The sequence below is a fragment of the Lissotriton helveticus genome, chromosome 8 (genome assembly GCF_964261635.1).
Source record: "Lissotriton helveticus chromosome 8, aLisHel1.1, whole genome shotgun sequence".
Lineage (NCBI taxonomy): Eukaryota > Metazoa > Chordata > Amphibia > Caudata > Salamandridae > Lissotriton > Lissotriton helveticus.
The window spans coordinates 1,658,102,773-1,658,128,288 of record NC_136069.1 but is presented as its reverse complement, the minus strand read 5'-3'; the positions used below and the strand labels follow the sequence as shown (position 1 = coordinate 1,658,128,288).

Sequence of the window (25,516 nt, the reverse complement as noted above, 5' to 3'; positions counted from 1 at the left end):
ATACCGCTGGTGGCAAGAAAGCTAAGGCAGCACTCGATGACACTCATCCTAGTTGCTCCAACGTGGGCACGCCAAGCATGGTACACCACGTTTCTGGAACTCTCAGTGGTGCCGCATCAAAGGCTGCGCCTAACGCCCAGGCTTTTAACGCAGAACCATGGAGACATTCAGCATCCAGATCCGCAACAGCTCAACCTGGCGATCTGGCTCCTGAGTCCTAGAGTTTGGTTACCTTCACCTACCTCCAGAATGCATGGACATCATCAAGGAGGCAAGGAAGCCGACTACCAGAGCATGCTATGCTGCAAAATGGAAGCGTTTTGTCCTTCACTGTACAGCCAATAACATAAACCCGCTAGATGCATCTATCCCTAACATCATTTGCTATCTGTTACATCTTTACAAGTGCAATCTAGCCTACACTTCCATTCGGATACATCTATCCGCCATAGCAGCTTATCTTCAGAACAGGCAACATCTCTCTGTCTTCAGAGTGCCTGCCATTAAAGCCTTCCTTGAAGGTCTGAAACGAGTCATTCCCCCAAGAACACCGCCAGCTCCGGTGTGGAACCTCAATGTGGTCCTCACCAGGCTGATGGGACCACCTTTTGAGCCACTGCACTCGTGTGAACTCCAGTTCCTAACATGGAAAGTGGCTTTCCTTATTGCTATCACTTCACTAAGACGTGTCAGTGAGCTGCAAGCGCTCACAATCCAAGAGCCATTCATACAAATTCATCCAAATAGGGTGGTACTACGTACTAACCCCAAATTCCTTCCGAAGGTGGTGTCACAGTTTCATCTCAACCAAACTATTGACTTGCCTGCATTCTTCCAAAACCCACAAACGGTGGCGGAAAGAATGCTCCATACTTTGGACGTTAGAAGGGCGTTGATGTACTATATTGACAGGACACAACACTTTAGGAAAACAAAACAACTTTTTGTTGCCTTCTCGCCACAGCACAAGGGCAACCCTATTTCCAAAGCAGGAATAGCCAGATGGATTGTTAAGTGCATCCAGATCTGCTATCAAAAAGCTAAACGTACTTTAACAATACCCCCAAGGGCGCACTCCACACGCAAATTGGGGGCATCCAGGGCTTTCCTGGGAAACATTCCTTTAGAAGACATTTGCAGAGCAGCCACATGGGTTACACCTCATACCTTTACAAAACACTACTGTGTTGATGTGCATTCCAAGCAGCAAGCAGCTGTTGGACAGGCTGTTCTCAAGACACTTTTTCAGGTTTCTGCAGCTGACACGGGCAACCGCCGCTAATGGAGGGACTGCTATATATTCTATGCAAAAGATATGAATTTAGCAGCCCACATGCCTCGAACTGAATATGCTACTTACCAGTATGCATCTGTTCTTGGCATGTAGGGCTGCTAACATTCATATCGCCCACCCTCCTCCCCGGTGCCTGTCGCAGCTGCAGATATACTCTTGCATTCAATCATTAGCATGGACATCCTTTACACTTTTCACTCCATCTCTGCCACAATGGCTAAAAACAATCTGGGGATGGAGCCGATGCCCATGCGCACTGTAGTCCAGGGGAGGAGCCACCTATCTCAGGATACTTCGAAGACTCTTCCAGGACAACAATGTGCGATCATCCGGACCCAACACTAGGCGGCGATCTATGCAAAAGATATGAATGTTAGCAGCCCTACATGCCAAGAACAGATGCATACTGGTAACTAGCATATTCATTTAGGCCGACGCACTGAGCAGGCTGAGTCAGGAAAACCACGAATGGGTCATAAACGACGAAGTACTAGGAGAAGTCTTCGCACGGTGGGGGACTCCAGACGTAGATCTGTTCGCCACCGCCGAAAACAGCAAATGCCGAGACTTCGCCTCCAGGTACTACCAGCAGTGGACGCAGGGGAATGCGTTATGGATCGACTGGTCGAACAGCTTTCTGTACGCTTTTCCACCCATTCCCCTGATTCCGGCGGTGCTCATCAAGCTGTCCCAGTCCAGGGCGCGGATGATCCTGATTGCACCGGAATGGCCCAGGCAGTGGTGGTTCACGGACCTGCTTCACCGGTCTCTCCTTCCTCACATACAGCTGCCGTGCCGGCCGGACCTTCTCACGAAGTTCGGGGGCAGATGGTACACCCCAACCTCTCGTCCTTGAGTTTGGCGGCATGGCTCCTGAGATAGTGCAATATGGCCATTTGAATCTACCAGAAGATTGTATGGACATGCTGAAGGAGGCTAAGCGACCTTCCACTAGGACTTCCTATGCTTACAAGTGGAAGAGATTTTGCATCTGGTGCAGCAAGTCCAAGAACTATGACCCAACGACATGTGGGGAAGATGTCATCCTTCCATATCTTCTACATTTGGCGCAGTCTGGCCTTAATGTCCATTCCATTAAGGTTCATCTCGCTGCGCTAACTGCCTACAGGAAATGCCCTTCACAGACTTCCTTCTTCCAGATCCCTGTGATCAAGGATTTTTTGGAAGGCTTGAAGAAAGTGTTCCCTCCTGTCCGGCTTACTTCGCCTTCATGGGAATTGAACGTGGTGCTGTCCAGATTGATGAAGGAGCCTTTTGAACCTATCCATTAGGCTTCATTGCAGCACCTGTCCTGGAAGGCGGCGTTCCTTGTGGCCATTACATCGGCCCGCAGGGTGAGTGAAATTCAGGCGTTATGTTGCCAAGAACCGTATACTGTATTTCATGCTGCTAAGTTTGTTATGCGTACTCACCCTAAATTTCTTCCAAAGGTTATATCTGATTTCCATGTTAACCAGACCATAACTTTACCTAAGTTTTTTCAGAATCCTTCATCTCCAGCGGAAAGGTCTCTGCATTCCCTGGATGTTAGGAGGGTGTTAAAATTTTATCTGGATAAAACCAAAGATATTCGTAGGTCAGACCAATTGTTTATCAATTATGGATCAGTCAGGACCGGTCTTGCTACCTCAAAACAGTCCATCTCGAGTTGGATTGTGTCCTGTATACAATTGTGTTACCAGAAGGCTAATAAGACCTTAGGGGGTAAACCTAAGGCTCATTCCACCAGGGGCAAAGCATGCTTTGCTGCGTAATGTTCCAATTGCAGAAATCTGCAAGGCGGCCACTTGGCAGTCGGTCCATACCTTTGCTAAGCATTACTGTCTGGACACTGATGCCAGGGCAGACGCTCAGGTTGGGCAGGCTTCGCTGCGAAATCTGTTCGCACAACAGTGGTGTTATTTCTCTCTTTTCTCCACCGCCGCTTTGGTGTGGGGATGGGCTTGCCATTCATTTCACTAGATTATGACTATACACAGAGATCCCCTACTACAGAAGGAGTAGTTTCTGTCCTGTAACTCCAGTTCTGTAGTAGGGCTATCTCTGTTATAGTCATAAGCGCCCGCCCTCCTCCCCGGTGGAGAGAGATATTCATGTAAGGAATGCTACAGGTCTGGCGTGTTACGCCGTCAAAAAGAACTGAAAGTAAAAGGGACCTGCCGTGCATTCTGGGATACTGTGAGACTTCTGGAAAGTTCTCTTAAAGGCACAGTAGCCTGTTCTGAGCCACATAATGGCAGCCTATGGGGCTTGTCTGTCCCCTGCTTCCTCTCTATCATTCCAGAGTGTTTTGCTGATAAAGGCAAGGTTTTTCCTCTGTGGAGAAATCTGGACAGGCTGTGCTGTTTGTGGATTTTTGGTGGAATTTCTAGTTGAAGTACTGGACAGTGTAGCCTGTGGATATAGGCTGCATTATCTGTCTTTAAATTCTCTCTTAAGTGTCTGTGCAGTTCTGCATGTTTTTGACAACTTAAGAGATTATTTTTGATTGCTCCGGGGTCCACGCACATGGGCGGGACTATTCACTAGATTATGACTATAACAGAGATACCCCTACTACAGAACTGGAGTTACAGGACAAACTACTCCTTCTCTTGTACCCTCTTGATGGTAGTATCAGTCTCTGTGGTCACAGTTCTCTTGTACCCTCATGATGATGGTATCCATCTCTGTGGCCACAGTTCTCTTGTACCCTCATGATGGTAGTATCAGTCTCTGTGGTCACAGTTCTCTCGTACCCTCATGATGGTGGTATCGGTCTCTGTGGTCACAGTTCTCTCGCACCCTCATGATGGTGGTATCCGTCTCTGTGGTCACAGTTCCCTTGTACCCTCATGATGGTGGTATCAGTCTCTGTGGTCACAGTTCTAGTGTACTCTCATGATTGTGGTATCAATCTCCGTGGTCACAGTTCTCTCGTACTCTCATGATTGTGGTATCGGTCTCTGTGGTCACAGTTCTCTCGTACCCTCATGATGGTGGTATCGGTCTCTGTGGTCACAGTTCTCTCGCACCCTCATGATGGTGGTATCCGTCTCTGTGGTCACAGTTCCCTTGTACCCTCATGATGGTGGTATCAGTCTCTGTGGTCACAGTTCTATTGTACTCTCATGATTGTGGTATCAATCTCCGTGGTCACAGTTCTCTCGTACTCTCATGATTGTGGTATCGGTCTCTGTGTCACAGTTCTCTTGTACTCTCATGATGGTGGTATCCGTCTCTGTGGTCACAGTTCTCTTGTACCCTCATGATGGTAGTATCAGTCTCTGTGGTCACAGTTCTCTCGTACCCTCATGATTGTAGTATCGGTCTCCGTGGTCACAAATCTCTTGTGCCCTAATGATGGTGGAATGGGTCTCTGTGGTCATAATTATCTCGTACTCTCATGATGGTGGTATCCTTCTCTGTGGTCACAGTTCTCTCGTACTCTCATGATGGTGGTATCGGTCTCTGTGGTCACAGTTCTCTCGTACTCTCATGATGGTAGTATCGGTCTCTGTGGTCACAGTTCTCTCGTACTCTCATGAGGGTGGTATCAGTCTTTGTGGTCACAGTTTTCTCGTACACTCATGATGGTGCTATGGGTCTCTGTGATCACAGTTCTCTCGTACCCTCATGATGGTGGTAATGCTCTCTGAGGTCACCCTCATGGTGGTGGTATCGTCTCTGTGGTCACATTTCTCTCGTACCCTCATGATGGTGGTATCGTCTCTGTGTTCATAATTCTCTTGTTCCCTCATGATGGTGGAATGTGTCTCTGTGCTCACAGTTCTCCCGTACCCTAATGATGGTCATATGAGTCTGTGATCCCAGGACCCTCTGTTGCTGTCCTGCATCCAAGGACTTGCTATAGGGTCTTCGCCTATGGTTTCATCTCCAGTGGTAGGCAGTCACCATTTTCTTTACTGTGCTTTTAAGTTATTTCTGGATTCCTTCTACATCTGACCGGCCTCTCGTTTCTCTTCCTAGTGTACGAAGCAGATGTTCTCAGAGCGCTTTGGTCGGGGATCACGTACGGTGGACTTGGAGCTGGAGACGCAGATAGAGTTACTGCGGGATACGAAACGTAAATATGAAAGTGTATTGCAGCTGGCCAGAGCGTTGACCAACCACTTCTATAACATGGTGCAAACGCAACGTGCCCTTGGAGATGCCTTCTCGGACCTGAGCCAGAAATCGCCAGAACTACAGGTATAAGCTGTGTGAACCCATCCGCAATCCCTAGTTCTTCTTTCCTTCTAATCTTGTTTGTGTATTCGATCAATCCGAGAAACGTGTTCAAACTGTATCTGCTCTGCACACCCCTTCTGACTCCAACGTTACTCTTTCGCCCACACTTATTTTGTTACTATCAGCGAAACAACAGGGCCTTGACTCACTTTTAAAAAGACTATATCATAAAACACGCCTTCTGGTTCTGGCCCTATGAGCCCTCATGGTCCCACCATGCCATGGCACAGTTTTGCCACTCAGTACTGTTTCTCACTAGACCAGAGGGACTCCAGAACACCAAGGATGCTGATTTTGTCTGTTAATTTTTAAAGTTATTGTTTGAAATCTGTATGTCAACTGCACACTTACTTTTTTTATTTTTTAAAAAGGACTATTTTAGGGGTCAAGTCCCTTGTCCCTGAGGTGTGTGCTGTCGCACCATTCATCAGTGTCGCTGAGTAGGTCGTTGTCCTTGAAAGGCTTGCCTGCAACGACTGCTGATCCAAAGCTTTGTATTTTTTCATTCATGAAGACCCGCTGGAAGGTATCCTTGATGCTACTGAACCGAAAGCAAATCATCACATTGGTCCATCAGGGTCACCAAACACTGACTGCTCACAGTGCAGACAGTGCTCCCCTCTACACATCTGCCTTCTAAATCGAGAAAGCATTTTTGGACTCAACCTGCGATTTCGGTTTAGGTGACCTGGAATGAGTATATTCTGTAAATAAAGACTCACTTCGCTCTACCATACATTCACTGCATGATTACTCCTTTACCGACATCTGAACAGTGCAGTACCGTCCCCTCCGGCCACTGTCTGTAATTTGTATAACTTTGAAGCTAGCAGGTGCACTGGAGAACAGCATGCTATAGATGTCAGACTGACAGGAACAATCAAGATAGCTTTTCCCCAGTCCAGCCTTTTCCTAAATATTTAGTTAGTTAAGACTTCCACACGGTGCCGCTTAATGGTCTTTATATGTTATAGGCTATTGGGGGCAGGGCATAAGGAGTGCATTCCTCACTTCCCCGGTTGAACCTCCAGATTTTAAAACCGCTTTGTCTAGACTCATATTAATTACTTGCTTGTATGATGCAATGCACGCTGAAGCGCCACTTACGGTACCAGCGGCGAGTACTAAATGAGACAGGACGCTAGAGGCTCTATTGTCTGACGTGGACTGGACATTTTGTTGTACACAAACTGGGGGTTGACTTGTAACCATAGGCTGTATATAATTAACCTCCTATTTCTCCAGCATTGAATCTTTCATAGATTCACATGCTTGAATCTTCCCCGTCGTCCTGGTGGGAGTCTCACGGTAGTTAGAAAAGCAGTTCTATAAAAGTACTTTAGAAAATCAATCAAAAAGAAAGGAAAACTTCTTATTCGTCAGCATCATTATGAAGGTCCAAACTCCGGCCAATCAGAGTCAAGCCCTAGACCTCAACTCCCCAGCAGAGCCACCATACCGCAGATTTCTACCGCACATCACGTATAAGGGAGTCCCTGAGCTCTTCTCAGTTTGTGAGTGAGTGAACTTTTGACCCTGCTGAATTCATTGCAAGGTACTGGTTTCTAACCTTCTTTCCTTTCTAAAATGTCAGAGGGATATAAGAAGAAGCTTTTCAGGCCCTGCAGATCTTGTTGAAAGGCGAGACTTTTCTCAGAGGACCCCCACAAGGAATGTCCCTATTGCCAATATACCAAACATACAGCAAAGGACTGTAAATACCGCCTGACTTTTTCGGCCAAAACCCTGAAGGACAGGGAGGCCAGATTGTTAATATTGCCCCAAAAGAAAAAATCTAGATCAGATTCTGAATCTGACGTTGAAGAGAGTCCTGAGCCTTCCTCCGCTGAGAGGAAACGTAAAAATGAGGGCTCTACCTCATTAAAGGCAGATCCTGAGAAAATGATGGCAGAGAAAGCCTCCTCTGCTGAAAAAGCAGCCCTTAAACTAAGAGACGCTGGTCTAAATAAGTCTTCTACTGCTTCTCTACCTGTCACACTTCTAAAACAGGCATCGTCAAAGAAAAAAGCTCAGTCGATGGACAAATCTCCATAGACATCTGCAGCGGCAGCTGTGTCGACGATGGCAGTGTGTCGGTCTCGTCGCTGAATACTGTAACTACGCTTACCTCGTAAGTGGCATCATAGACGACGACCACTGCATCGATGGTTACGTATACGGGTCCGTCTACGACATAGTTTACGGCACTTCGATGGGCACTCCGTCGACCACAGTGTTTAAATCCCCTGCTAGACTGCTGATATCGACGGCGATAACTTTCAAACGTCTCCCTTCATCGACGGCGTCGTCGACGGAACAAAAACAGGACATTAAAGTCTCCTATTGTGCCAAAAGTCTCCAGGTCTGGGGCGTGGCTTAGCGGGCGATCATGGCGGACGTGGCTTCTTAGAGCTCCCGCCGGCCCGACGATTATCCTACCAATTCTCCTGGCCCCCGGACCCGAAAAGCATATCAGAGTTGGGGCATAGGTAGCGGACGACTCAGGGCGCATTCCGGTGCCGGAACTGGCGAGCCGTGACTCTCCCTGGTGGTGTGGTGTGCTGGTGCGGCGGGCGGCCTAGAGCCGGCCAGACGAGCCGGGGCCTCGATTTTGGCGCCCCGGATCGGTGCGCTCGGCCTGGGGCCCGCGGCGCCGCTCTCCTGCCGCGATCCGGCGCAGCCTGCAGCGGGCGGGCCATCACGGGCCCCCCTGCCCTTCCACACAGAGCAAGCAAGGAGAACTGGTGCTGAGGAGCGCCTCGGCGACGCTGCGGCCTACCTGGCCTTGGAGGAGCCGGGGCCTCGAGTTTGGCGACCCCTGCCCGAAATCGCCTACACAGATCCTTGGCCCGGAGGTGCAGGCGCCTGGGAGCCCCGGGGACCGAGGGGCCAGTGGCGAGCCCTACCTGGTCTGCTGTCTTTCCCAATCCGGGGATCGCCGGAGCTGTGGGGCCCGGAGGCCTGGACTGCAGTGGCCCGTGCCGCATTGGGGGGGCCCGGCGTGGTACTGGTGCCGACCCGCAGCAAGACCCGACGAACAGTGAGTGTTGGGCCCCCCCCCCACAATTGGTGCTGTGGTGATTGCTGAGGGACGCTGTGCCCGGGGGGGTCATTGGGGGCCTGGCCCGGACTGCCGGACCCGGGGGATTCCCTGGCGGCCGCTGGGGCGCACGAGGTACCCCGTAGCAAGCTGGCGTAGAGAGGAAGGTGCCCCGGACGAGGTTTGCAAGCGCTGGGTCCTGGCCTGCGAGGGTCGGCGGAGTCGCGTCTGGGGAACACCCCCCCCCCCCTATCACCTGGGGTGTACGACAGCCGGGAGCGTGAGGAGGCCATCGCTTGTGAGGGTGCCCTGCTCTTAATAGCGGTTGGAGTGAAGGTTGCCCCGCCGTCAGCAGCCGCCGGCGCATTTGGGGACAGCTTGGCCGGACTCAGCCTTCGCCATGACCAGAGGGGGAGGAGGGCCCGTTAAGCAGGGGCCCATCGACAAATTCACGGAGCCACATGGAGGCCCCGGAGCGCAGGGCGGCCAGGGACAGGGGCCGGACAACGCGGCGCTGATGGCAGCTATCACCCAGTCGAGAGACATGCTGGATGCTAAGATTGGGGCTGTTGGGGCCGATGTGACACTCCTAAGGCAGGACCTGCGCAACGCAGTGGAGCGCATAACTGAAGCAGAGTCCAGGGTCTCAGTAGTGGAAGACGATGTCGGTACCCTGAAGAGGAAAATGGCGGCGATGGAGAGTATCCAGAAGGGCCTAGCACTTAGGGTGGAGGACGCCGAAGGGCGGGCGCGCAGGAACAACCTTCGCTTTGTGGGTTTTCCGGAGGATTGTGAGAAGGGGGACATGGGACGCTTCCTTTCTCGATGGCTGGAGAGCTGGCTCCCTCCGGATACCCTGTCCAGATGTTTCGTGGTCGAACGCGCGCACCGGGCCCTGACGCAGAAACCGCCGACAGGAGAACGACCCAGGCCGGTGATCGCCAGGATTCTGAACTTTCACGATCGAGACGTTATCTTGCGAGAGGCGAGGGCCAAGGACTCTCTTTCATTTGAATCCCACAAGATCATGGTCTTCCCCGACTACACCAGGATGGTGCAGCAACAGAGACGCTCCTTCCTGGACGCCAAGGCTAAACTTCGGGGCCTAAAGATACAGTACTCCTTACTCTATCCGGCCCACTTGCGGGTGGTCTTCCAGTCTAAAACTCACTTCTTTGAGACGCCGGAAGATGTTTTCAGGTGGACTGATGAGACAGTGAGGGTCAGGCCGCATCCCCAACCGGGCCTCGATCCAGGCCACACGAGTGATTCATCGCAAACCCAGAGTGACCACCAGGCCCGTAGCCGGAAGAGTAGGAAGTCCAGGTCCAGGCGCCGCAACGCCTCCAACACTGGGCGCAGTGCCGCTGAGCCGGCTGATCCGGGAACTTCGGGGGGCAGTGGATGAGGTGCAATGGGTGGTCCTGACCGCCTACGGATACCAGCCGCTCCAGCGGTGGAACTGGCTCCACTGGTGCCTTGAATACCTGAGGACTGCATCATGTGCTAACTGTTACGTTTTCTAACTGTCCCACAACAGGTTCAGACTTTGGGACGGGTTCGGGGTGCTCCGATACAGGGGCTGCTAGCCTCCTGCATAGTTGGGAGTAGATAAGGGGAGGGGGGAAGCCTTAGAGTAAGTGGGTGTTCGGGATCCATTGGTATGGTGGGCTTTGGGTGCTCTGTTTTGGGCCCGAAGCCGCCCATATCGCGACAGGTACTTCAATGTTTGGTGAGGTATAGGGGGGGGGGAGGGGGGCAGTTGGGGAGACGGGTTGGGGGACAGGTTGGGGTTGGGGTAGTTGGGGGGGTAGGGGAGGGTGGCACAGTGTCTGCATTGTTTAGGCTATTTTCTTGTGTGTGGCTCCGAGAGCCCGGGTCTTTACATCTCCTCCCCATTGACTATGGTTGATCACCAACGGTCAGGCCTACCAAGGGCAAAATTGCGAGTGGTGAGCTGGAATGTCCGGGGGATGCTGGATAAAATTAAGCGAGGGGCGGTGCTACAGCTGGGGAAGAGGGAGGGGGCGGATGTCCTCCTCCAGGAGACGCACCTTCAGGGTACCAAGGCCCTTAGTTTACAGAGGTATGGATATCAACAGGTGTTTCATGCCGGGTTTGCAAGGGGGTCCCGGGGGGTGGCGGTCCTGATACACCGAAGGCTCTCATATGTACACGAAACACATTGGGTCGATGCACATGGTAGATACGTGTTTGTTAAAGGAATGGTTGGGAATGAGCAGATGGTCTTTGGTAGTGTGTATGCCCCGCCCCCGCTGCAAGATGCCCTTATTGAGAAGTTGTTCGAAGTGTGGATCGGTATCCCGGATGTTTTGGCGATTGTGGGAGGAGACTGGAATGATGTGATGGATGTGCGGATGGATCGCTACAGGCCCGGTAGGGAACCCCAGACAGCGGCGCCGACGAGGCTTCATGGCCTGGCACAGGGCATGGGTTGGACCGATACGTGGCGCTACCAGCATGCCCTGAGCCGAGAATACTCCTATGTGTCGGCTGTGCACAAGTCCTTCTCTAGGCTAGACTACCTGTTCGTTCCGACTCCTTGGCTGTCGAGGGTCGCTACCACGACCATACTCCCCCGTGGAGTCTCGGACCACTCCCCCGTGTCCCTTGACCTGCTGCTGGACAGGAGGCGACAGCCCTTTCGCTGGCGCCAGTCAGCGTGGCATCTACAGCAGGATGGATATCGCACACGTTTGCGCGAGTCTATCTCCGATTATTGGACAGAGAATGGCGGGCCAGAGGTCGACGCCGTCACCCAGTGGGAGGCGATGAAGTCGGTGCTCAGGGGGGTAGACATTGCCTGGTGTGCGGAGGCCCGAAGGACCCATCTGCGCGAGGTGGAGGAGGCGGCGGGGCGGGTTCGGGACCTGGAGAGGGACTGTACAGAGAGTGACACGGACAAGGCGGTGGGGCCGCTCCTGCAGGCACAGCAGTTGTACTCCTCCCTGCTACACAATGAGGCGCGCCAGCTTTGGCTGGCCACTCAGAGCAGGATCTATCAATGGGGGGATAAATCCAGTACCATGCTATATAGACTTTGCCAACACACCTTCCGGCCCCAGGCTCTGCCGGGCATTTGGGATGACCAAGGTGTCCAGTTGGCGGCCCCTGAGGCCATAGCTGCCAGCTTCGCGAGGTACTATGCCGATCTTTATGCCCCCCGTGAGGTCCTCCCTGCGGAAGATATAGACAAATTTTTGGCAGATATCCCGCCGCGCGCCCTCCCAGAGGAGGCCAGGGATCGGCTGGACCTTCCCCTTTCTTTGGAGGAACTGGGCACGGCACTTGGGGAATTGAACACCGGCAAAGCCCCGGGACCGAACTGATTTCCGTGCGAGTTTATGAAGACCTTTCACCTCCAGCTAGAGGGGCGCTACCAGATGGCACTGGAGGCGGCCAGGGAGAGTGGACACCTACCGGCGGATTGGCGACACGCAGAAATTGTTGTTTTCTGTAAGCCAGGGAGGCCCCCGGAACAGCATTCTTCGTACAGGCCGATTTCCCTCTTAAATTTCGAGGCGAAAATATTGGCCAAGGCCTTGGCCAACCGCCTTCTCCCGTACATCACTGACTTAGTACACTCTGACCAGGCGGGGTTCATGCCCCATAGGGCAACTCGGCACAACATTCGCCGGGCGCAGGTGGTGGTGGAGACAGCCCGGGCCGCCGGGATCCCAACGGCGCTCCTCCTGGCAGATATCGACCGAGCCTTTGACTCTCTCAGCTGGGTGTACCTTAGGGCACTCCTGTCCCGCCTTAACCTCGGGCCGGTCTTCCTCTCGTACTTGAGCTTGCTCTATACGGACCTGACCGCATCGGTGCGGGTGGCGGGAGCGGCGTCCGAGTCCTTCCCCATCGGACGGGGCACCAGGCAGGGATGCCCTCTCTCCCCCTACCTATTCGCCCTGGCCATGGAACCTCTGGCGGCATGGGTGAGGATGGATGCGCAACTCCGGGGACTGGAATGGGACATGGGCCCCTCCGACCGTATTGCGCTCTACGCCGACGATGTCATGTTCTTCCTCACGGACCCAAATAGGTCCGGACCCAGGGTCCTGGAGATAATGAAAATCTTCGGGGAGGTTTCAGGATTGCATCTGAATGTGCAGAAGTCCAAGCTGTGGGTACTGGGCGGCGGGGAGAGGCCGGGTGATTGGGCCTTGACACTGCAGAGCGCGGTGGGGGGCCTCAAGTACCTGGGTATCTTTCTTACAGATGTTCCGGATTTGGCATGGGAGCGCAATGTGGTGCCTGTGTGGGACAGGGTGCGTTCGGACATAAAAACCTGGTCCAGAATGCCGCTGAACATATATGGCCGGTCGGCGATCTTTAAAATGGTGGCCCTGCCGCGCCTTCTTTACCAGTTGCAGAACCACCCATACCCCATTGCGCCGCAGTGGTTTCGCCAAGTGAACGCCGCTCTAAGTCAGTTCCTTTGGGCTGGGGGAGTGGCGAGAGTGGCTCTCCGCACCTGCTTTCTTTCTACGTACTGCGGGGGCCTGGCCACCTCAGACATTTTATCTTACTATCAGGCGGCGCACCTGCTGGTGCTCAACGACTGGTGGTATGGGGATCGGGGTGACCCGACCTATGCCCTGGAGCGGTACTTGATGGACCCAGACACGATCCACACCATTCTTTATTCGGCGGCTATCAGGAAACGACTCCCCATGGTCACTCAGGTGGTCTTCCGGGTGTGGCGCGCTGCCTTGCGCCGTATGGGATGGTGGAACAGATTGACGAAGGAGACCCCGCTGTGGCAGAACGGCCGTCTCCCGGAGCTGGCGTCCCTACAGGGATTCAGGGGCTGGGATGATATCGGTATCTCCACGCTCGGTAGCGTCATGAGGGGCACCACCCTTAAGTCTTTCCAGATGTTGAGGGAGGAATACGACATGCCCAAAACTCAATTCTTCAAATATTTGCAACTACGTCATGCACTATCTCCCTCTCTGGTGGGCTTGGAATCTCTGCCCGAGTTTAGCCCCCTGGAGGCCAAAGTGTTCATGGGGGAACTGGAGGAGAAAAAGATCTCCAATATATACCAAACTCTGGTCACGCACTGTTCCTCCTCTCTTGATGGATTGCGTACTGCATGGGAGAGAGATCTTGGTGCGTTCGAAGAAGAGGACTGGAGAGAGGCCCTGGAGGCCCCTAAGGGGGCGGCCATTGCGATGCGCCTCCGCTTTATTCAGTTTAAATACTTGCACAGGGCCTACTTTACCAGAGAGCGGTTGTGGAAAGCAGGCTTGATTGCCTCCCCCGAATGCTTGAGATGTGGCCGGGCGGTTGGAACGTTTGTCCATACTGTGTGGTCATGTGCGAACTTGGCCAGGTACTGGATGGGGGTCTGGGACTGTTTGGCTGAGGTTCTGGGCTGGGACCTTCCCCGATCACCGCAACTTGGCTTGCTTCATGTTATGGAACAGGTGGGAGGCAACATATGCAAGCGTCACTTACTGGTCCTAGGCCTTACTGTAGCCAAGCGAGACATAGCCAGGGCCTGGAAGGACCCCAGGGCCCCTTTGTTGGAGGTTTGGAGGCGAGGATTGGACTTTTGCATGGGACTTGAGCGCCCGATCTTTGAGGCCAGGGGATGCCCCCAGAAGCATTTTAAGATATGGAAGAGATGGGCGGACTACAGGGGACTGTGGCTGGAACCACCGATGGCCCAGGACACTGGGGAGGACCTTTAACTACTGTACCCTGGGCGACAGGGAGTACGCGCACAGGATGTTATTATACTCTATGCCGTGGGGTTAGCAGACACTGGGTGGGGGGCGGGGTTGGGTCAGGGGAGTTAGGGAGTTTGGGGTTGGGGGGTTGGGTATCTAATGCAATACTGCTTGTACTGAATACATACCCTTTTTTCCTATATGCCTATGCTCATTGGTCCTGCGTTGTGATGCGGGACGATGTCCTTATGCTCTGTGCTATGTCAGTACTTGAAAATAAAATCTTGTTCTGAAAAAAAAAAGTCTCCAGGTCTGACATCTTTTACCAAGATATCACGGCTGCCTCCCTCTCACCTTCTTGATACAGAGAAATCAGGAGATGAAAGTTTGTTTGGTCCAGCTTACAGCCCACCTCAGCTCAGGGTTAAATGCCAAGACACAGATGAGGACAAGGAGACACATATGCAGGACACATGGGAGTATATAGAAAGAGATTATTCCTTTACGGATCGTCCTCCGTGGCAATGATACAACTCTTTCCAGGAGCACTATCCATATGATGTTTACAAGGAGCAACAGGAGGAACACAGAGATTCCATGCTGGTGCCACCCTCCCTGGTCACCAACCTTAGAACATGTTCCATGATTCTTACAAAAGATTTCCGAGCTCTCACTCTCCAGAACCGCTGACGCCCAGATGACCGGGCATTCTGGTTCATTTGCCATCACCAGTAGTTACTCCACCACCTGCTTCTCAAGAAGAGAGAGCAGCAACTCAATGCCTTACGATTCAGGACGACTACATCGAGAGTGTAGCAGACGATCAGCCTGAGGAGAGTGAGCTCATTCAGGATCCCAACTTGGTACGCCGCAAATGGGATGATTATGTTGCTCCATCTTCGCCTACCCCCCCCCCCCGCGGGTTCACCTCTGGGGAATATTGGGGGGGGGGTTACATGAGTTGCAAGAAAGGGCCTCTAAAAGATTTGACTTGCCCTTGCCTATGGTACAAACCGAATGCTTCCTCTATGATTTCAAAGATCCGGCTAAAAAATCGGTACGATCCATACCACTTGTGGAATATATATGGAATGAAGGTTTAAAGCTGGCCGGATTCAGTAATAATGCAAGCTGCACAGAGGCGCTCCAGGAATCCGCTATCTCCTTGTTCAGTGCCTCCAGACAGAGAGGTTAAATACCTAGACAGCATCGGAAGACGCTTTGCTACTATGGCTGCTACTTCCATCAAGGCCTCCAACCCCTTGGCGATATTGGAATGGTATGACCGCCAATTGTGGTTGGATCTTGCACCTCTTCTTGATCACCTTCCCGAAGATAAAAAGACGGAAGCAAAAGATCTCCTGCCGGAAGGCACTAGAGCTTCTTCTGAAATCATTGATTCAGCAATGGATCTGTCTTCGATTGTGTTTAGACAAATGGCAGGAGCTGCTATTCTCTGGAGGCATGTCTGGCTGAGAGCGACGTCCTTCTGCCCTGAGATTCAATCAAAGAGTTTAGATATGTCCTTCGATGGGGAAAACCTGTTTGGAAAGCATGTTGCTGAAGAGTTGCCTGGTATCAAGAGGGATACAGAGACAGCACTCCTTGGGTACGCTGCAGCAAAGGCGTTTTCAGTCCTTTTGTGGTGGCAGAGGACGAGGGCAATTTCAAAAAGATCGTCCTACCAATCATACATATATCAGCCGTATTCCCAACAGGCTTATAGACTGCAGTATGGAGAATAGCAGAAGAAGCAGCACTTTTGTGCTTCAGTGCGTCATACAATCAGCTAGACGCAAGCCGTCAGCTCGAGGTAAATCACAGGATTCCTCTAAACGACAGTGGCATTTTCCACCCACCAGACTCCAGCCTCACCAGTTTCATCATCTTTCTCCCTTTCTGCGCCTATGGGAAGCCATTACAAAGGACAAATGGGTACTGGGCATAAGCTATCAGTGTCATACCTTAGAATTCGTGCACATTCCTACTCGAAATCCGCTCTCAATGAGAAAGCATCAACATCTTCTTTTGTTAAAGCAAGAAATGTCGACATTGCTGGTAAAAGGAGCAATAGAGAAAGTTCCTTTCAGCCAATGAGGTAAAGACTTCTATTCCAATTTCTTCCTTATAAGGAAAAAATGAGGGAAATGGAGACAGGTCATGGACCTCAGACAGCTGAACAAATACATCAAGATACAATTATTCAGAATGTTGCCCCTTCAAGAGGTTCTCTTATTGGTGAACAAGGGAGATTTCTCAGTGTTCCTCGATCTCTTGGACTCATACTTGCACATACCCATTCATGCAAAGCACCTCCAGTTCCTGAGGTTCTTGGTGGCAGGGTGTCACTATCAGTTCAAAGTTCTACCCTTCTGCCTTCGCAAAGCTCAGAGTTTTCACAAAATATATGGCTCCGTTAGCTGCATTTCTGAGAAGGCAGGGCCACCAGCTTTATCCCCACCTGGACGATTGGCTGGTGAAAGGGCCCACGTTCCGCTCTGCAAGAAGATCTACAAGGGCTTGTCAACAGCTGTTCAAGTCTCTAGGCTTGCAACTCAATGAGAGAAATCACATCTGATTACAAGCCAGGAACGTATTATTTTCGGGCGGTACTGGACACCAGGTTGATGAAGGCTTTTCCCACTCCAGAAAGAATGGATAAGATAATGCACTTTCAGCCCATCTGCGCGCAAAAGATTCCACTTCTATGAGAGCCGCGGGATGGCGAGAGAGGAGGCGAGGACTTCATGACCCTGAAATACAGTGGCAATTACCTCCCCACCCGAAAAGAAGGCTCATGGAGCACTGAATCCTACAGTTTCTAGCTTATTTTCAGAAATACTGACAGAGCTTACATGATAACAATACCAACTGGGTACTGTATTTTAACATCACTTTTTGTATGTATACACCTATTTTTTCACGAATTGATAGCAACATAGTGAGCACCTAAGGGGTCATCTTCAGTTCTGATGAAGAAGCCTTGATGCTTCGAAACATGTTGACATACCTAGGAGTATCAGCACATTAAAAGTGTGATATCTCCGAACCACCTTTTTTAACAGTACCAGCCTATGACCGAATAACATTTCTTTAGTCCATAAGGCCAGGTACTTTTTAAGCCACACATCTTATCCACCCCTGACCCTTTCTCTCACTACATATACACCACACATAGCACTACAATAACAGTGCTGCAGCGTAGTCGCTAGTCTTAGCACGCCCCGTCCCGCAGCGGGGCGGGAAGCCCCTATAATAAAGCATGACACCAAGGGCCCTTTTGGTGTGTGAGGGGTATTTTAACAAACACAGTGTATGCCCTACCAAGTCTCTGGACATACTTCCCTTCCAACCTCTTTGAGGTAGATCCTTTTTTTTCTAAAGTATTCGCACTGAGGAGGACGCATCCACCCTAGTGCCCTTGAGGGGCATAACCTCTTCACTCCCTCTTTGTTTTCTTGTAAACTCTTTATTATGGCTCCAATACTCAGTTGTTTTAATTTATCGTTGTTGATATTAATAGGGTATGTATAGAGTGCTGTCTTCACACAAGAGCAGGGTATCTTGACACTGTTATTAAAAAAAGCTGCAGTTTCAGACTCCTGGGCTACACGAACAACCGACCAGAGCAGCGGTGGAAATGGCGTTCGTTCTGTAACTGGTCAGATCGTCCCCCAGATTAGATTCAGCACCAGGATGCTCCCAGGGTATAGGGGCGCTTTGCAAATGCTGCCTGCCGGGTTTAGATACCAGCAGGTACTCTTCAGCTAGCAACAGACCAGGCTGAAAAATTGACCACAGTTGAGCTGTCTTCCAACGCCTAATATTACAGTTCAGCTCCAGGTGTGTGTGTTGCGTAAATTGTAATTATTCATTCTATTATTGTTCCAGGTGAGTTTGCTGTAGACCTGTTCTGAGATGGGTTTGAAGAGTCTGACTCTGTTTCGTAGGGTAAAGTTTCCATCCCCCTCTACTTCTTGTTGTCGGAGTGTGATTGTGACTCTCTAGTGATTTGAGTTTGGCCTTGTTTCAGCTCTGTGTTGTTGAAGCTGGTTTCTGATTTTATTATGTTTTTTTGGAGGTTTAGTGTGACCCTCTTCTCTGCTATGTTAACATTGTTCCTGTTGGTGGAGCATACCTCCGCTCCAGTGCTGTGCCTGACCAGAAAATCAATTATCCTGTTCTGTTGGCAGCTTTGTAGCGGTAGTTGTGTTTGATTCTGTTATGTTTTTTTATAACAGTTTTGCTCCCATTGTGTTATATGGGTGTACTGTTGTGCTGTGCCTGTCAGCTGCTGGTGCGGTTTGGTTCACATTCTGTTCCATCTTGGTGGTGGTTGGTTCTGGCACAGTTTTCTGTTGGTAGAGGTTGTTTCTAATTGTTTTTGTATTAGTTGATAATATTTTTGACCTGTGCTTTATTGACTAAGTTTCAATTTGACTATTTTCTGTGATCCTGCATTTCTTGATACAGGCTTCAACTATTTTCCTGGCCTTTTTGTCTATTGCTTATGTCTGTTTTTAGTTAATTTAATTGTAGTTGAATTTTCTTGGTAACTATTTTGTTTTTCATTGCCTTTTCATTCTTATTTTGTTAAGGTTTAGTTCAAGCACTGTTCTGTTTTGGGCTTTATTCTTCTCAGCTTATATTCACTTTGGATTGAGTGTTTTGTATATAGTGAGATTTCACGTGTCTTGTTGGTCAGTTCGGGCACATTTGAGACCTTGACGGAAGCTATTTATTTCATAATCGCACACCAGTTGCGTGGTTTGATCATGGTCAGTCTTCTGAATAGCTTCTTATCCTAGTGTGAGACAGTGTAGTTTGTTTCAGGCTTTTTTCTATATTGAAATCCACAATGAAACTTGGCTCTTACCAGTTTTAAAAATATTAATGTGTGTCCTTACAGACAGTGGTACATGTAAGCAATGCTTTCTCCCTGGGTTAAGTAGAAAGTGCTGCCCTGAGAGTGCAGATCAAGCCAAAAAACTAGGAGATGGTTTAAGCAAGGCTCTTCTCTGTCTCCGAGACCTTGTTTTGTATTCTATCCTCATTGGTTAACTGGACTTGGGGTACCATCTGGGTTCCATGTTTGAGTCTGTCTCAGAGACCTTTGTTCTGTATTCTGCCATTCGTTGGTTAATTGGATCTTGTGGTCCCATCTAGGGTCTATGTTGACAATGTTCTGAGTATGGCCTAGCCAAGCATTCATTATTTCTTCTCTCTCTTTTCTTTGAGGTTGAGATCTCTCGACTGTACAGGAATCATTTCTTCTTGCCTTGCAGTTCTGACCCAGAAGTTCGCTCATTTTGAAATTGTGTGAGGAATACAAGAACCAGGATGTTAAAAATGTATTTAAATACTCAATTTCGAATTTGATGGTTTCTCCTAGTGAAGATGTTGCTAATAGAGCAGGATTAAAGCTGATTAATACCCCAGTGAGCAGTGGATTCCGGTTACATCATTTTAACTATTGCAACTGTGCCCTGCTAAATGAATTTTGCAATATGATTTTGGTCATTACCTGTCTTTTGTTGTAAGTAATGAGAATGTATATATATGTTGACAACATGGAACGGGGAATTGAAGCAAGATATTCCTGTTTACATGATCTATCGTGGGGCTCCCATTGAACTACATTGGGCTGGGGAGATGTACAGGTTTGGACAACTGTAGAGGTTGACACAGCAAAGTGAAATCCTTTTAATGTATCATAAGAATACTAAATGTTTCTCCTTTGTACAAATACATTTACGGTGCTACCATAATGTAACCAGAGCAGGCCATGACACTGCGTCTGATCCACACTTCTCTTCGTTGACTGTTGTTCAGATAGTAGCTTAATGTCCTTGGAGACAGAATTTAGTTTGTGAGTTTGGTTCTGATGCTGGCCCAGTTCTCTTCCTTGCAGGAGGAATTTGGTTACAACGCTGAGACCCAGAAACTTCTCTGCAGGAATGGCGAGACCCTTCTGGGGGCTGTGAATTTCTTTGTATCCAGCATTAACACGCTTGTAAACAAGACCATGGAGGACACGCTGATGACTGTTAAACTCTATGAGACGGCCAGGTAAGCCATTCCATGATCCCATGGCCATGGGCAATGGAGTTGTTAGTCAGTTTTGTTCGTGCACCTTGGAAATTAGGAAAGTAAAGTCCCTACCTGTATCATTGCATTTCTAGGCCTCAAACCCAGAGTTATTGCACTGTTCCTTTTTGCAAGCAGATGACACTTCATGGCTCCTAAAATAGTGACCGTTACTCACTGAAAAGTTAAGTTGTGGTTTATTTGTGAGGACCACTTAACCATGAACTGTCCTGGCTCTGTGATATGCTAAAAGAAATAGGGTAGATAGAACAAAGGACTAGTTAGGGAAGAGCCAGCTCTTCCACAGATGGGATGCTCTTGTGTAGAATTGCATTGAGCAGCGTATATCAGAATTTGGAGCCTTCCGCAAGGTGAAGCAGCTTACAGTTAGGCACAGCGAGAGCTGAGAGTGCAGCGGAGGATGAATTTCAGTTTGGTAGATATCAATAGCGTTAAAAGCCGGGAAGTAATGGCTCTTCCAGTGCAGGGCCTTATAACAGGGAACACTGATTTATCCGTCACTCTTGATCACAGGCAGCCCATGTGGCCTTTCCAGTGCATGCTGAATCTTATTCAATCTAGACAGATCCTGCAGTGGCTCCTTGAGAAGTTGCAGGACTGGAGCAGATGTATGCAGCCATCCTAATCCTTGTGGGATTGCAAACACACACTGGTACCTGTGACTGTTGGCACTGGCAACAGTCACCCTAACTTAAAGTGTACAAAAAAACTGTGACCTGAGAAGTTGCCGCCGGGGGTAACCGCTACTATCTGATGCTCTGGAAACCTGGTTTTGGAGTGACAGCCTTGAGTCAGTTTTTAGTCCATGATCGGTCAGTGAATGAACACATTAAGGGCGATCTCTCAAAGGTGTTAGCCATAAACTAGCATCCCAAAAAGATGCATGTGACCATCAGGCTCAAGGCAAGTTAAGGTGTCTTGTTGAAAGCAATCGAGCTTGAACTGTGCAATATGCCACTCTGCGAGTTTGCATTCGTTTACCCACTTCACTCATAGCATACCAGTCCCTTGTGTCCTTTTCTTGAGTTTCCCTGCCTCAAAACATGCTCATCCACGCTTGATGGAAATCCTGTTGAAAGTTCGTACTCTCTCTTACAATCTGTCTTGATTTTGATTTGACTTTGATTTAAAATGTATATAGCACACGAATGCCCGAGGGTGTCTAGGCACTGTGCGGAAAGATTTGACAAGAATATCAAATACCGTGGCTTTAGTTGGAAAACATCCATGTTTTTAATGATTTTCTAAAGGAGAGCAATGTGGGGCTGAGTTTGATGTTCATCTGGAGAGAGTTCCATAGTTTCACTGTGTTCAGAACAAAACCTCTACCTCCCCACCAAGCTTTTTTGTATGTGGGGGTTTGTAGGAGTTTGCTCTGTGATGATCTTAAGTTTCTGGCTGGATGGTACCAGGTGAACTGTTGTTTCAGGAACAAGGGATCCGTCCCGTGCATAGCTTTGTAGGCAAGGCATAGGGATTTTAATTCTATCCTCTATTTCACTGGAAGACAGTGAAGTTTCTTCAGGCTTTGGTAGGTAGAATGGAATTTGGGGACGTCCAACAGCAGTCAGGCGGCTGAGTTCTGCCCCCACTGGAGTTTGTGTTGCAGCAAACAAATGATGGACGGAATGCTGTAAACATTCTCCCCCAGTCAAAAGATCTGGGTTAAATCCATTGTTCTTTTGCCCACTACGCCACCCCAGTTTGGACCCAGCCATATGCAAATCAGTCTTGACCTTGTGCTCCATGGGAACAGTCCAGACTTAACTGCCGGGCCAGGTCCTCCCTGGACTGGAAACAAGCATCCTGGGACCGGTTTCAGGGTATGTCACCCGTCTTCAGCCAGGCTAGCTTGAATCCAGTGGCACAGTGAGCAAGTGACCCACGTCTGGGATACCCATCCCACTTAGGGCGAAAAGTGTTACAGCAAACAAATGATGGATGAAAGCCCAAAACCGGTCCTAGGATGCTTGTTTCCAGTCCAGGTAGGACCTGACCTTGCAGTTCGGGCTGGACTGTTCCCATTGGGCGCAGGGGCAAGACTGATTTGCATATGGCTGGGTCCAAACTGCAATGGCATGGTGAGCAAAACAACGATGGATTTAGGCCCAGATCTCCGTACTGGGCTGAATGTATGTCATTGTTCTGCAATCTGTCCATCAATTGTTGTTTTTGCATTTGTCACCCCGAGTGGGACGGGTATGCCCAGACGTGGGTCCCGTGCCCTCCATGCCACTGGAGTCAAGCTATCCTGGCTGATGAGGGCTGAAAGCCCGAAACCGGTCCTAGGATGCTTGTTTCCAGTCCAGGGAGGACCTGGTCCTGCAGTTCGGGCTGGACTGTTCCCATTGGGCGCAGGGTCAAGACTGATTTTCATATGGCTGGGTCCAAACTGGAATGGCATGGCGAGCAAAACAACGATGAATTTAGGCCCAGATCTCTGTACTGGGGTGAATGTATGACATTGTTCTGCATTCTGTCCATAAATTGTTGTTTTTGCGCTGGAGTTTGAGCAGATGCTGTTTTTGAAGGCCTGCGGCATACAATGCATTGCTGTAATCGAGTCTGGCCAAGGCTAGAACGGTTACCAGTGTTTTTAATACATTTGGAGGGATAAAAGTGCGAATTTTCCTGATTGTCTTAAGTGTCAGGAAGTTCACTGATGAGTACTTATTAATCTGATGGTAAAACATTAATTTATCATCAAATATGATACCCAGATTCCTCACCTTATTGACCGGGACAGGAAGAACTCCCATACTGGGAGGCCACTAGTTCTGTGACCAATAAGAAGTGTCAGATCCCAACAGGAGAACCTCTGTTTTTCCTCCGTTGAGCTTTAGACAGTTCGCACTCATCCATTGGTCTACGAGGGACATGCATTGGCTAAAACGGTTGGCAGTTTCCTCCTCACTGCTTGAAATGGACACCACTATTTGAGTGTTGTCCTCGTAGGAGACGAACGAAAAGCCAAAATGCCTAATAATATCAGCCAGGGGGTGGTCACATACAAGTTGAAAAATGTGGGGCTCAACGAGGAGCCCTGTGGTACCCAAAAAGGGAGCGTAAACTGCTCTTAGCATAGGTCACCAATCTGAACATATTGCGACCTATTGTTGAGATATGATTTGATCAAATTAGGGCAGCGTCCTTTACTCCTGCCTCTAGGAGCCTTCCAATTAGGACCTCATGGTTAATGGTGTCATAAGCCGCCGATAGATCCAAGAGTATCAGGGCGGCTTTTGCTCCAGAGTCCAATATTTCTCCTATCTCCTTCGCTGCCTTAACCAGGGTGGTTTCCGTGCTGGCTGCTTCCTGTTCTCTTATCTGAACCCCCTCTTCTTCTCTCTTCAGTGTGTTGATTTGTTTTCTGTTGTTCCACTATGGTTTCTTTCCACAGGCGTATGGATTTTCTTTTCATTTGTATTGCTTCAGTTCTTGTGTTAGGGATGCTCCTGCAGTTGTAACTTTCCTGGAGGTTTGAGACCGCTTGATTCCCTGTTTACCACGCCCCATGTGGTATTTTCTTGAGCAGTTGGCACTATGGAACCAATTGGTCTTCTACAAGTATGTCAACAATGCGCAAGATCATATTGTAAGCAGTTGTTTCTTTTATTATTGATCTGATGTAGTATAGCCGTGCTGTTAAACGCTTGGTTGACCGACCAGAGGTGTTTTCTCGATGTTCCCTGTATTTAATACATATATGCCATAATAACCTCTGCTCTCGGGGAATTATGTTTTGCTTAAACTGGTGGATCAACTCACATCCATTATGGGCTTACGGGCACGGTTAGCATGGGTCGAGACCAGTGATCCGCAATGCCACAGATTGCCCGTCTGGTAATTCACCCTCAGAAAGAATTAAAACAAACCTATTACGGATCGGAGTGAGAAGGGAAACTTTGACTCTGTGTCACCCTAGAACCTGCCTTGCTAATCATGGTCAGGGGTGTGGAATTTATTAAAATATCTACTTGTCTATGGGGCAGGTTGCTTCATGAATCTACTTGTCCTGTAACAAAATCCACTTGTCCCTCTGGTGCCATGTTGTGCCAGCAACACATTATGGCACCAATCTCATTATGTTGGAGCTCTTATATAGCCTCTTTGATTATGCAGGGCTCATACCATAGTAATGTTTAAATACTAGCAATCCCTTTATTGTTGAGATCCAATAAAGTAGGTCAGGTAGGAGTTGAGATATTTATTATAAGAGACAGCTTAAACAACCACCTCCAGCAGAAGGCCAGTTAAGACTGTTGCATTGAACACACAAAGAATGTTACAGCAAAAATGTACCATAACAATTCTAACAGAGAATGCTACATATATGTTGCCACGTTTCCGCAGATATACATACTGGGACTGAAGGTAGTGGCAAGCAATCGATCCAGGGTTGGAATGCCCTTTTGAGTCTGTGCAAACCTACTAACTTGCATGTTTTAAGGATTTTCAACAACTCTTCTCTAATATTTTCCCATGCTGAGAAATGTGGGAAATTTACTCCTGACAATGGCAGAGGTAAACTTTCTTCCAGAGTTGGGGAAAAAGTGGTTGGGGGGAAAATGAACTTGAAAACACTCAGGTTTTCGCATTAGCAAATCTATACATGCATATTTGCTCATGCTAAAATGCAGTTCACAAATATTTTCTAGGAGTACAGTTTCTTGCCCTACTTCTGTAAATTCTTGTGAATTCACGAAAGACTTATAGCTGCACTTAATACATGGGTGCACTTTTGAGACTTTCTTTAATAATTGGGCCCCTAATTTGGTCTGGCGTTAACCATGACCGTTTGTGTTCATTAAAATTCTCTCTCTCTCTGTATCGGCTGGCTTTACTGTGGTGACAGCATTCTGACTTTCACAAGGAGCATATTAGCACACAGAGTAGTTTTGTTCAGTGCCAATACTAATGTGGCAGTGTGTGCTTTTTTGAGAACAAAAACTATTTTTTGCTTTTGCCAATGTTTGTTATAATGTTGAGGGCCTGGAAGGTCTCACATCAATAAGGTTTTACAAAATCCATGCCAAAACAAGTCACGCATTGCCAAAACTAAAAGGCCGACCACCAATTTCAGACCTACTGGCTTTGCCAATGCTTGTTTAATTTTATGTTTCC

General features: G+C 49.2%; 1 protein-coding gene across 11 annotated transcripts in view; it reads left to right on the top strand.

The window, feature by feature from the left end:
• Nucleotides 1–25,516, top strand: part of ARFIP2 (ARF interacting protein 2) — a 294,672-nt gene that overhangs the window by 248,732 nt on the left and 20,424 nt on the right. For 6 of the 11 annotated variants that reach the window (XM_078658738.1, XM_078658730.1, XM_078658734.1 and 3 more), the window contains 2 exons: nucleotides 5,285–5,506; nucleotides 20,181–20,353. In XM_078658738.1, the coding sequence (XP_078514864.1) occupies nucleotides 5,285–5,506; nucleotides 20,181–20,353 (395 nt within the window). The remainder of the gene's footprint in view (nucleotides 1–5,284; nucleotides 5,507–20,180; nucleotides 20,354–25,516) is intronic. The other 5 variants (XM_078658736.1, XM_078658739.1, XM_078658729.1 and 2 more) reach the window with 1 other exon arrangement.